General features: G+C 32.6%; 1 protein-coding gene across 1 annotated transcript in view; it reads right to left on the reverse strand.

The window, feature by feature from the left end:
- Positions 1-2,243: 2,243 nt before the first annotated feature.
- The window catches only part of LOC140452550 (nucleolysin TIAR-like), a 364,201-nt gene continuing 352,697 nt past the window's right edge, over positions 2,244-13,747 (reverse strand). Inside the window, exons 8-9 of the mRNA XM_072546876.1 lie at positions 10,433-10,577; positions 2,244-2,637 (exon numbers count right to left, since the gene is read on the reverse strand). Coding sequence (XP_072402977.1) covers positions 2,629-2,637; positions 10,433-10,577 — 154 coding nt within the window. The 3' untranslated portion in view covers positions 2,244-2,628. The remainder of the gene's footprint in view (positions 2,638-10,432; positions 10,578-13,747) is intronic.

Below are 13,747 nucleotides of genomic sequence, written 5' to 3' on the forward strand. Positions count from 1 at the left end.
ATGAAATCGCAATGTTAGCGTTGCAACAGTCAGGAGAAGATTTCGTTCTTTTGGGATATCTTCTCGGGCAATGGCTACAGGACCGCCACTTCGCCAGGCGCATCGAGTTGCACGACTAGCTTTTGCTCGACAATACGCGCATTGGAGAATTAACGATTGGAGCAAAGAGTTATTCTCAGATGAATCCCGTTTCTGCCTAACTGGATGCACTGGAGGAGAACCGCTGAATGATTTTCACAAGCTTGCATTGCTCCAAAAATGCCATTTGGTGGAGGCTCAGTCATAGCTTGGGGAGGTGTATCTTCCGACTTCTGCACAGAATTACCCTTCATCGAAAATGGGTCCTTAACTGCACGAAGGGACATTACGGAGATTCTGGAAGAACATGTTATGCATACCATGGTAAGGCTTGGAGAAAACGTCGTTTTTATGCAGAATAACGCGCGAATGCACGTTGCCACGATCAGTATGCAATACTTGGACGAGGTTGGAATTACGAGGTTACCCTGGCCAGCTAGGTCTCCGGACCTAAATCCCATTGAACATATCTGGGACGATTTGAAAAAACGTATTCAACCCCTAACATCTCCTTCTAACAACGTACAGGAGCTTAAGGATCTGTTAGTGAGAGAGTGGAATAACATACCACAACATGTAATCAGGAGAAAGATTAAGAGTATGCCCCGTCGTCTGCAAGAGGTCATTAGAGCAAGTGGAGGCAATACACGATATTAGTCATTGAAATTTCACTGACGTTTTACCACGTTCTGTATTTTCAATTTTTTTCGTATACCTGTTTTATCAACTATTTGGTTTGTTTTCTGCTTTTTCAATAAAAAACAATAAAAACCGTTTTTTTTCTTTCAAAACAAACATTGATAACAAAAAAAAAATACGTTAGCCTAAAAAAAAGGTTATTACTGCACCAGAGGCAAAAATATTCCAGAAACTTGAAATTTTCAAGGTGACCCGGATTTTATGATCGCGAGTGTATATTATGAGGAGAATCATACACATTGCAACAACTGATACTTAAAGGAAAGAGAAAGGATAAGAGAAGCATAATCGCCTCACAGTTCACCTGACAGGACAATCAGTGGTGAACATCTAAACAAAGATTTTTTTAGTTTTAGTTAAAAATGATTTCCAAAACCTTCCCATGATTTTTAAAATGGTATGAATGTTGCTTAAACATAATTTTTTTGGCAATTTTCTTAGGCTGTCGCATTTATCTATAATGCTACTGGAGTAGCTGACGTTTAGAGCTTAGGAGAAAACTATTATTGTACGATTTTCAATCGATATGAAATCACTTGATCAAATGTAAGGCTACCTCCCATACTATTATATTTGCTACATCAGCAGATGAAACGTCAGTAGAAGTTATTCCGGGCCACGGACTATAAATACCGAAAACAATATATATCAGTAAAAAATACTTGATGTGAAAGCCTACACTCATTTAGAACGTTTTTTATAACATAAATGTACTAAAGGAATCCAGTGAAGTAGGCAACTATTGGTTTTAGTTGAAATTACTTTTTAAGTATAATGTTTTTTCTTACAATTAGATATATTTTGTATTAAACATTCAAAAGTTTTGTTAAAAAATATATTAAAAATAATATTCTTGTTAGTTTCGCTACATTTCCATAAGGATACTTGTGTAAAAAAGGAAAATATGCGCCTTATTAAATAAAGAGTGAATACTAGAAAAAGCATATTAACATTTGGCTTCAATAAGACTTATTAGTGACTGGTATCTGTATATACAGGAAATTTTTGATAATTTTTTTGTAAACTGATCCGATATTTTACGGTAGTTCTTTAGTTCAGGATATCCCAAAACCTTTGCCATAATATATAAAAATTTAACAAAAACATTCAACAGTTCAATAAGAAATAAGTAACAAAATCATAGTGGTATTAAAGTAATAAAGTAAATTTATAACTAATTAAATTGCTTATTATACCACCTCAATAAAATCCATACGTGGTAAATATTTTGAGAACGCCTGTACTATGGGGATTCGTGTTTCAGGATTACATAACTATCATCTAACCTATCTAATTTCATTCCTATTCTACTTGCGTTTGTACAAGTCAAACATAGAAACCGCTTGCATTTCTTTATAAATATAAATTCTTATATTCTATATTAATTTTTTGATGTGTTTAACAGTCCTAGCGCGAAATACAGGTAACTCAAGTAAACTGAATTGATCCATAGCTGCAGAGCACACTGTACGAACTCCAAAGGTCACAAAGGTCACCAGACAGATCTATGGGGACTGGATCATACTAGGAGCCAATCTTCTTCTCCCAGCTGCCAAAAAGACGTAAAAATTACAGATTTCATGCAAAGTTGTGAAACCAGGTGAGCTAGGCGTGTACTAGGCTCTGCCTAGGCAGTGCAGTAATTTTTCATCACTCATACAGCTCTAGTCCTCGCCAGCTCTACTTAAAATGGATGGACTTAGGACTTCTACAGTTGTGTGTTCATTGAAACTACTTGAAATTTGGCACAATTACTGATCCGCGAATATTTCTTCTACTGATAATGTTATCTTTCTTGTTGGAATTTTTTTAAAATATCACTAGATCGGTGTGTTGACAATTGTGTCTTTTTCATTGTGCCTGAAAGCAGAAAATAAAACGATTTTTAAGCAGTCATTTTACAGCTAGTTTCAACAATAAACAAAGCTTATTAACACGGTCAATGCGGAGGGCATACGAGTACGTGCGTCATTTAGAGCCTTAAGATATTCCTCCGGCATGCATGCTTGCAATTGCGTGTAGTTATTTTAATGATATGGGTCTGTTACTGATACAACCCTGAATCATTTAAATGTAGTAGTTCGGAAGTAAAGGAGTATTAGTTTGCAAGAACAGTGAAGTGAGTTTAACTTCAAATTACAGTACCAACTATTTAACATGGCCATCATTACGAAGAGTTTGAAAAGCATTATTTTTTATCTGTAGATATTATTACTTTTAAATTAAAAAAGGATGAAAAACATTTGTCGACTCTTTGAGGAAATTTTGATATTTAAAATTCCTTTATACTGCCTTTAATTGAAAGGCAGGTCATAAACTAAACCATAATATATCTTTTATTATTTATTTATTGAGATTTAGAATATACAATTTACAATTTACGATTTATTCGAGCAAGCTGTGTTTGATGAAGCCGCAAAGCTGAAATACGTGGCAAGTAGAAGAGATATAAATATTCCTGTTCGTATAACTCCGCCTGGAATGACTGTTGGGTGGATCGAGTAGCTTAACAGTCTTTCTTACCGGTCCCAAGCCCGGATAAAGGAGGAGGGTTAAGCGTAAGACCAACCACCTGTCCTTATAAAAAACAGTCTGTTATGAAAACTGCTCCTTGGAATCGAACAGATACATATGGAAAACGACAATAGTAATGGAAAAGGACTTTGAATGTTGGAACATGAAATGTTCTAAGTTGGTACCGGACGGGAGCATCTATACATGCAATAAAACAGTTAGAAAAAGTAGGAATGGACATTACGGCAATACAAGAACTAAGGTGGCTAGACACGGAAAACATAAAAATAGACAAGGCGGTCATTTTCTACAGTGAAAACCAGACAGGAAAACACGAGTTTGGCACAGGTTTCGTAGTACGAGAAGAATACCTGAACAGTATTATAAGTTTTACGCCCATTAGTGAAAGACTTTGTTATATTAGACTGAAAGGAAGATGGTACAATATCTCAATTAAATTCGCACATGCTCCGACAGAAGATAAAGACAAACATCAAAACGGTTTTGACGAACGGTCAAAAAACGCTTGTGAAAATCCCCAAACAAGACATGCAGATAATCTGTGGAGACTTCAATGCAAAAATTGGCAAAGAACCTAACCTAAGACCGACAATAGGACAACACAGCCTCCACGATATCTCAAACGACAATGGACAAATTCTCGTAGAGCTAGCATCTGCTAACGATATGCTTGTAAAGTCTACTATGTTCCAACATAAAAACATTCATAAACAGACTTGGGTCTCTAAGACCACTCCACGCGGAACCAAATTGACCACGTAATTATCGATGCTAGATATGGAAGTAATGTGCTGGATGTAAGAGCCTCAAGGGAGCAGATGGAGATACAGAGTAACAGCAAAAATCAGGTTGAGAATATCTTCAGAGAAACCTCAGGCTAACAAAGCATTGGGACAGTAGAACATCGAGAAAGACAAACAAGAAATTAAACAGCATCTAAATACAGTAGACCAGAGCAATGATGTCGAAATGCTGTGGCAACAAATGGAAAAATAAATTACGGAGTCAGCCGAACTAATAATAGGAAAAAGCAGGAAGAAAACAAGGAAATGGTTTGATAGAGAATGCCAAGAAAAACTACACGACAGACAGATAAAGCGAAACATTATGCTTCAACAAGGAACAGCAGAAAGTAAAGAAAATTATGCAACTTCACGCCGAGAAACAAGAAAATTAATTAAAGAGAAAAAGGAAGTACGAATAACAGAAATATGAAGAAATTGAAAGGAATAGGCAACAGTCAAATAGTCGAGCATTTTACAAATCAGTATCAAACGAAAAGAAAGGCTTCAGACCTAGATGCGTGTCTGTACTCAGAAAAAATGATGAAATAATAATAAATGAAAAAGAACTGCTCCAAACATGGCAAGAATATTTCAAAACTTTACTAAACATACATCAAGAGGAAGAACATGGAGAAAATATATATTTTGGGGTGGACCTACCGGTAGAGGACCCCAAAATAGATGAAACATTACAAGCAATTAACAAATTGAAGAACGGAAAAGCTCCAGGCTCTGACGATATAGTACTACGAGACGAAAAAGTAAAAGTATATTCTTTCTTTATTTACAATCTACTCAATAAATTCATACAATAATTAGTAAATATTATACAAGATATTTCACAATGAGATTAAACTGTCTATGCTTTGTATACTATTACATTGTTAGATTCTACATAAAATTCTAGACGAAATTTGTATCAGGTAGTTACCATAGGTCAAAATTTCATAATTTTTGAGTTATTTTTTTTTGAAAAATTCTACAGATAGAGACAAACTTTTCAAAGTTAATAGCTTATCCATTTATCAACATAATGCCTTGAAAACCTTTGCCCATAAAGAGTAGGTAACGCTATTTCAGGAATAATATATCGAAATCAAATTTCAAAATGAAGGATATTCATAAATGACACGCCATATATTTTATAATTGAATTGAAAAAAGTTTATAATTTTGTATAAAGATTAAATTTTATAATTTTATTGAAATCAATTGTCTTAAATAAAATAGATATAAAAAATGGAATGTGCAAAAGTTGCAAGATGCAACAATTGCAGAACATTACTCGGAAAATGTCACCAACAGGCAAAGGAATTAAAATGTAAATGAAGACCAGAAAGATATAGACTTCTATAAGAGCAGAATAAAGGAAGATATTGAAGCAGCAGCAAAAGATGAAAAAGGAACAGCAAAAACGTGCCCGTAAAAATCATTGGTTTGACAATGAATTCAAGAATGTACTAAAAGAAAAAAATGAAGCCTACATGAAGTATGCATGGTTTATTGACTATCGGAAAGCATTTGACTGCGTTTACCATCTAACGATGATCGAAATTCTGAGAACAACTGGAGTTGACGAACAATACTTGCGAATTATTTCAGAACTATACTGGCACCAAACGGCAACAATTGAAATAGAGCACACAACATCCGAAGATATACAAATCCGACGAGGAGTGAGACAGGGTTGCATCTTATCACCGCTACTGTTTAATTGGTATTGTGAGTCTATATTCAGAGAAGTATTAGACGAGGTCCAAGGCGGAATTAAGATTAACGGAATCAGCATAGACAACATCAAATAGGTATACTGATGATACATTTTTTACAAGATCAGACCTTAGCCTGCAGCTTAGAATCCGAATGATCAGATATTACGTCTTATTGTATGGCTGTGAAAGTTGGACAATGGACTTTAAAATAGAAAAAAGAATAGATGCCTTTGAGATGTATATATACAGACGAATGTTGAGAATTTCATGGGTACAAAGAGTTACTAATGTTGAGGAACTTCGTCGCATGTGTAAACAAACAGAATTACTAAGAATAATCAAAGAGAGGAAAATGCAATACTTGGGTCATGTGTTGAGAGGCGAAAGATTCGAATTACTTCAAGTTATACTGGAAGGAAAAGTACAGGGCAAAAGATCAGTAGAAAGACGCCAGAACTCGTGGCTGAAAGACCCGAGGAGATGATTCGACCGCTCATCCGCAGAAATCTTCGAAAGGAGACAGCGCCATGAGAAGAAGAACATGAAGTTCATTATAACTTGTGATTCCCATAAATTAATTTGTATAACTATCGTATACGTAGATAGTTAAAAAGATAGTTTCCGATATATAGATAGTGTAGGCTTGTCGTGAAACTCCTTCTATAGAGCAGGGTTTGACTTAGGTACTATCCCATAAAGGGTTCACTGTAAATCTCGTAAGTCTTCTGGCCTTAGTCTTAAGTCTTATCTCTACTGCTTGGTTAAATAGTTCTCTTCTTCTTCTATTGATGCCTATTCGTTTCGAATATTATCGATCGTTCTAGCTATAATTATTTTATTGACTGATGCTTTAATGATTAGTTGTTGTTGCGAAGAAATATTTCCTCAGGTATTTTCTTTTCTTTTCTTTCCCAATACTTTGCCTTAGTTATTTTTAGTAATCTATATTTAATGTCATTTTTTAACTTTCCCTCTTTAATTTTTTTTAATTCTCTCTTTTAAAAATCTTTAATTTTTCTTTAATTGTGTATATTACTTCTCTTTCTTTCCCCATTCTTCGTAGGATGGTCTCGTTGATTATCTCGTCCGTCCATGATATCCTTTGGATTTAGCTGTATAGCCACATCTCAAAGGCTTTAAGTTTCTGCTCATCTTTTCAGTAAGTATCCAGGATTCAACTTCATAGGATTGAGAAGATATAATGTCGTAGGAGTCGGATTAACGTTGTGGCTTTTAAAGAGTTTCGTCGTGTTTTTGAATGCACTACAAGCCTTGTCTATTTTTTTTATCTCCTGTGAGTGATGCCATTGTTCGCTTATTATTTTTCAAGATAGGTAAATTGTTTTACTCGGGCTACTGGTTTATTCTTGATCAGAAGTTGAGCGTCTTTAATTTTATTTTTGATGATTACCATAAGTTTAGTTTTTGATAAGTTTTTCTAGTCCAAATCTTTCACTTTCATCGTTGGATGGGGACTTTCTCCATTTAGAAGTATTCCATGTTCGCGACCTTCCAAGACTTCACTAAATATTTTGTCTGAGTATAGATTAAATAATAGAGGTGAAAGTATACATCCTTATCTAATGCCTAGCAGAATCTGGATTGTTTTCGTCGATCCCTATCGGCTGATTGGTTCCAGTATTATTTACGTGTAATACGCCGGTCTTTATCATTTCATTTTTCATTTTTCAAATTCATAATTTTTCAAGCGGTTACAGTAATTCTCATCTCATCACTATTTATACTTAAGCTTTCGTTTAGATGTTTTAGGCCTTCTATGCTCGTTGCAATGATCACAGTGTCATCTGCATATCCTAAGTTGTTAATTAATTTTCCGTTAACGGTAACTCCCGCTTTGATATTATTGAGCGTGTTAGCAACGATGTTATTAAAAAAATAAATCGATATTTATACATTAATTATTTTATTATTTTTTCCACAAGACAATTTACAGTTAAGTAATAAAAATTTTGTTATATTTATTGCGAAAAGCCTTAGATGTAATTAAATAAAAATAATAAAATTATAAAAAGAATTAGTTCAAACTACGAACATCTTTAAAAGTGGCTTCTTTTTCGTTTTGATCAGTGTATAATGGATAGTGGTTGTTGATCTCTTAACAAAGCTCAAGAGAGAAGGATAATACTATGAATGTATGCTTACTAGTACACCATGCAGGACAGGCTGAGTAGGGATTTTATCTTCAACACGGCAACTGACAATGACTAAAAGAGAACATTCTGTGGGTATATGACTGACTATAGGATATGTGTGAATTAAGTAAAACCAAATAAATACCCGTGGATTAACTGAGAATATGACATAATAGCTAATCATTAACTTTATATGTGTTAAAATTAAATTAACACACACTCGCAGATAAGCTCACGAGCTGCGGTCATATATCCAAATACACACCCAAATATATCTACTACGATCGTGTAACACTATCGTACCATAGAATGAATGGCATAGCGGAAAAGTACAATAAGTACAATACTGTAGTTAATATTTCCTTTCGATTTAAGGAAATAAAATAAAAGTTAATGTTTGAATAAACCTTGATTGAAGAGCCCTGGAAATTTCATCTACAATTTTCTAATGACGCAGAATTAATAGCAGAAAATCTAGAGGAAATAATGTTCATTTTAATAAAATTAAAATAAACATCCGGGAATCTAGTAGTAACTATTGATCTGATCAAAATACAGAAGTTACTTATAATAAATTAAGTAAATTAAGCTCGAAGACATAAACAGAGAAGAGGTTGATAAGCATGTAATATAAGCCAAGAAATCTCAGCAAAACGACATGCAGATGTAAAAATTAACGTTAGAAAATACTGAAATAATTATTATTATATCAAATAATTGTATGCAGGTAGTCTAATGATTTTCAAAATGGTCGTTCAAATCTTTACAATGAAGCTTGTTTTGGACGTCCAAACGCTTTGTTATTGAAGAAACTATTATTTATGTACGTGGCATGGTTATGGACGATTAACAAAGAGTGAATTTGGTAAGGCTACAGTCATCTTAAATAAAGAAATTTTACATATTTTGTACAATGAATTAGGCTTAAGAAAGCGATTGACAGATTAAATTGTTCGTTAACTTTAGACCGATTGCTTCATAGATTGCAAAGTGAGCTAAATCCGGTTGTTGATTGCGAAAGACAAAAATCGTACAGGTAGGATAAAGCATCCGTTTTTTGAAATGAAAATAGGATTTTTTTACTTGATTAAATCGATTAAAAACGCGATAAAAATCGAGCTAGATCCAATAATGCGCTATAAAAGACTTTTTGTAGATAAAAAATAATCTATTATTATCATAATATGTCAGAGGTTATACAGGCCATGTTAAAAAGTCAACATTGGTACAAATTCCACCATATTCACTAGATACAGCTTTGTTTATTCATAACCTTTCATCTTTTAGCACATCTTATAAATTTTGTGCGTAGGAATGTTTGTTACTAAATAAAGAAACTATTGTAGTGGTAGATGGATATTTTGTATTCCGTTGAACTAACATTTCAGGAATTTCAGAAGAACCCTCAGCTCTCAAGAACCCCAAGGTTTGTGGATATGCCGTGACTTTCTGAGGTTTATTATTTTTTTGGTATTTTATTGCATCCTGTACTTTTTAAATTCAAGAAGGCCTTGGTTTGAATTTTTTCTTTGATCATTCAGGGTTGTATAGAATTTTCTGGTTTGATTTTGTCCTTTTACCTTTTTAAGTTTTTCCAATTGTCCATTTTCAAAACTTCGCTGTTGTCTTTTACGTAAGTACTTCTCATCTTTTGAATGATCTTTATGTTGTTTTTTTGCGAATTCTTCTTGCTGCGTCTTTAATATAAGTGATACATTTTCCCCACTTTTCATTAGTTTGTAGTGTTTGCAGATCTTGTAGGGGTTTAATATTGTGGCGGGTTTTGGTGCTTCTCCCATTCTTAGCCTAGCATCTATAGCTGCTTGCTATGAAAGATGTGTGCTTCATTCTCATTCAAATTGGTGTTATTGTAGAAACTATTTTAATAGATGATGGATAGGTATATTTCCTACCTTCCGTTTTTTGCATTTGGACCTCCGATTACTGTCTTAGTGTCATTTCTGGAACAACTATAATATGTGTTTTCCAATTCATCATAGAATTGGCCTTTTTCTTTGTTTTCCTTGTCCTCTGTATTGGACCGTGTATAAGATTAATATTAAATAACTTGCCCCTCATTCTTAAGCATCTGAGTCGTGGGCTTATTGGCTTAAAAATCTATAACTAACTCTGTCTTTTGTTTGACAGGATTATTTAGCTTTGGGCAAATAATTGGTGTTATTACACAATGTTTAATAGTCTTCTATATTTCTTGTGATGTAACCTTACCAATAGAAGGCATACTTTTTTGCACGACTATTAAATTAGATTTTATTCTCTGATTTAACCAGTTTTATTTTTGGACTATGTTGGGTAATTTACCTTTCCTATCATTGGAAAATACTCGATTAACGTTAAAAATCATAATTAAAGCTGGGATCATTCTTTCTGTAATTGGTGACTCTTAAGAGCAGAAGCAATCGTGCTTGCCAAGCGGTAATTCGTTTCCACTACAATAAAAAACTACTTACTTGATATTGTTGTATGGGGAACACTATCCCTGGCTGTTGCAGTGAAGCTGTAGGGGCTGTCATCTGTTGGGGTGTAGCTGGTATCTGTGGCTGGCTTGGAATACCTTGCCAGGCAGTTGCTGCAGTAGGTACTTGGAGCCCCATACTAGGAAAGGTAAATAAATCTCTATAAATGAAGGCGATTTACTAATGCAAATATTAGTAAACATAAGAAAAACTAAAAATAGTATACTCAAAGTTTTCTTTCAGTCTCGGGAACTAAAAGTACCAATACATGTAATATTTAGCTGCAAAATTAAAATCGATTTTGTATGGTTTTTAGCGATATATTACAAAATTTGTTAGTGCTAAGGTATTGTGGTTGAAATGATCAATTCAAGCTATATAGCATTTGGGTAATTGGATACGACATATAGATAGAATAATCATAGGGTGACCATTAGCGACCAAGAAAAGACAACTCAAAGAAAATAAATAAAAATTGGTCGAAAGCGGTATTGCTAATATATTCAACTTTAAGTTAGGTTAGTAAAAATATATGGGTTCATCTGATTTGATGGATTAGTTAATGTTAGTTAAGTTAGATCAAATGATAGGTGAAGTTGGAAATAATGGAAAGACACTTATATTCAGTAATATATTACTATTTTAATGAGAATAAGCCACAATTGAAGGTTAAAGTAAGTTTATTGACTTTTTAATTTCCACTTCGGAAATCGTTCTCAAAATACAAACATTAATAATGTTCATATATAGTCAGTAATATATGTTTAGAGGCTGGAGGATGATGGTATTAAAATGTCCCTTCTATAGCTAGACACACACTACCATTTTATTTTGTTCTTATGGCATAATATCTAGATTTTTAAAGAGCATACCCTGTATAATTCTAAATTTCCTAAAAGCTTATATCAGATGTATTTTTGTTTTTCAAATACTTTTTTATAATAGACTTTATTAGACCCATTTGTAGTACCATGAATTTTCCTTGTAGTGAACTATCAAAATTTTTATTAAATATTATACAACCATTTGCAAATAAAAATGACACATTTATAAAAAATACACAACATTTTTTAAATAAATTATCCAATATTGAATTTAATTCAAATAATACTTTGGTAAGTTTTGACATAAATAGTTTATTTATGAATGTGCCATTAGATAAGACTTTAAATACAGTCAAGACAAAATTAGAGAGTGATGATACATTGGCAACTAGAACAAGACTAAACATATCTTAGTAAAAATATATGGGTTCATCTGATTTGATGGATTAGTTAATGTTAGTTAAGTTAGATCAAAAGATAGGTGAAGTTGGAAATAATGGAAAGACACTTATATTCAGTAATATATTACTATTTTAATGAGAATAAGCCATAATTGAAGGTTAAAATAAATTTATTGACGTTTTAATTTCTACTTCGGAAATCGTTCTCAAAATACAAACATTAATAATGTTCATATATAGTCAGTAATATATGTTTCGAGGCTGGAGGATGATGGTATTAAATGTCCCTTCTATAGCGAGACACACACTACCATTTTATTTTGTTCTTATGTCATTACATCTAGATTTTTAAACAGCACACCCTGTATAATTCTAAATTTCCTAAAAGCTTATATCAGATGTATTTTTGTTTGTCAAATACTTTTTTATAATAAACTTTATTAGACCCATTTGTAGTACCATGAATTTTCCTTGTAGTGAACTATCAAAATTTTTATTAAATATACAACCATTTGCAAATAAAAATGACACATTTATAAAAAATACACAACATTTTTTAAATAAATTATCCAATATTGAATTTAATTCAGATAATACTTTGGTAAGAGTGATGATACATTGGCAACTAGAACAAGACTAAACATATCAGTTTGGAGTTATTAACATTATGTACTGATAATACATATTTTCAACTAAATAATGAATTCTATAAACAAGATTTTGGTCTAGCAATGAGCTCTAGTTTATCTCCATTATTAGCCGATATATTTATGGAAGATTTTGAAACAAATATTATTTCTAAACAAAATTTAAAACCCACAGTATGGTGGAGATATGTAGACGATGTATTCTCAATATGGCCTCATGGATCAGAGTTGTTGGACACATTCCTGAATGATATAAACGATAAAGAAGAGACAATAACATTTACCATGGAAAAGGAATATAATAACACACTACCTTTCCTGGATGTTTTAATCTCTAAGAACGATACTGGGTATGAGACTTAGGTGTATAGAAAACCAACACATACCAACAGATATTTAAATTTCAAATCAAATCACAATATTAATATTAAAAAGGGAAATATTAAATCCTTATACGATAGAGCCAAAGTTACTTGTTCTAACGAAAATTTCTTCTTGGAGGAAAAATATTTGTTAACATCTGTTTTATTAAAAAATGGTTATCCTTTATCGTTTATAAATAAGGATTTTCAACAATCGACCGAATAGAACAGAACAACTTAGATCGAGATCCTACAGCATACCCAAGGAATAATACGAGGAAAATAACAATACCATACATAAAAGGATTATCAGAAAAACTGAAAAGGATAGGAAATAAATTGAACATTTCAACAACATTTAAAACAAAAAACATATTGAGATCTATTTTGTCTAAAACCAAACCTAACAATGAACAAGAAAGGACAAATAGTTGCATTTATAAAATACCTTGTGAATGCGATCAGTTTTATTTAGGTGAAACATCAAGGCCATTAAATGTTCGAATAAGTGAACATCAATCTTATATTAAAAATAGAGAATTTGATGGATCTCAAATATGTAAACACGCATGGGATAATGAACATAGGGTTAAATGGAATGATTCAAATATAGTCCTAAAAGAAACGGATGGTAAAAAGAGAAAAATCAAAGATCCGGCTCTAATTATGCTAAATGAGACTAATTGCAGAATGTAGTAGGATTTGGTTACCCATATTAAAAGAGGAAGTTATTAAAAGGAAAAGAACAGTATTAGTAAGTCAGTAACATATATAGAGGATACATCATTTATATTTTTTAAATAACAAACGTATAAAATCAGAATTTGGTGTTTATTGAAAGTAAACTAAATGCATGACCAAATACTTACCATTCGGGATAGTATTATGAGGTTTTTTTCCTGGTTTTCCCTCATAATTTACAATGGAATCACTAACAGGAGATTTTACTGTCATCATGGCATGTGTTTGTCTTTTTAAAGACGAATTACATGCTATGATTTCTTTCTGATGGATATTCTCAAGTTAAAGTTGATTTCATGTAGTCGAATGGACTATCCTACAAGTAAAGTCGTCC

Source organism: Diabrotica undecimpunctata, chromosome 10, assembly GCF_040954645.1.
Source record: "Diabrotica undecimpunctata isolate CICGRU chromosome 10, icDiaUnde3, whole genome shotgun sequence".
Taxonomy (NCBI): domain Eukaryota; kingdom Metazoa; phylum Arthropoda; class Insecta; order Coleoptera; family Chrysomelidae; genus Diabrotica; species Diabrotica undecimpunctata.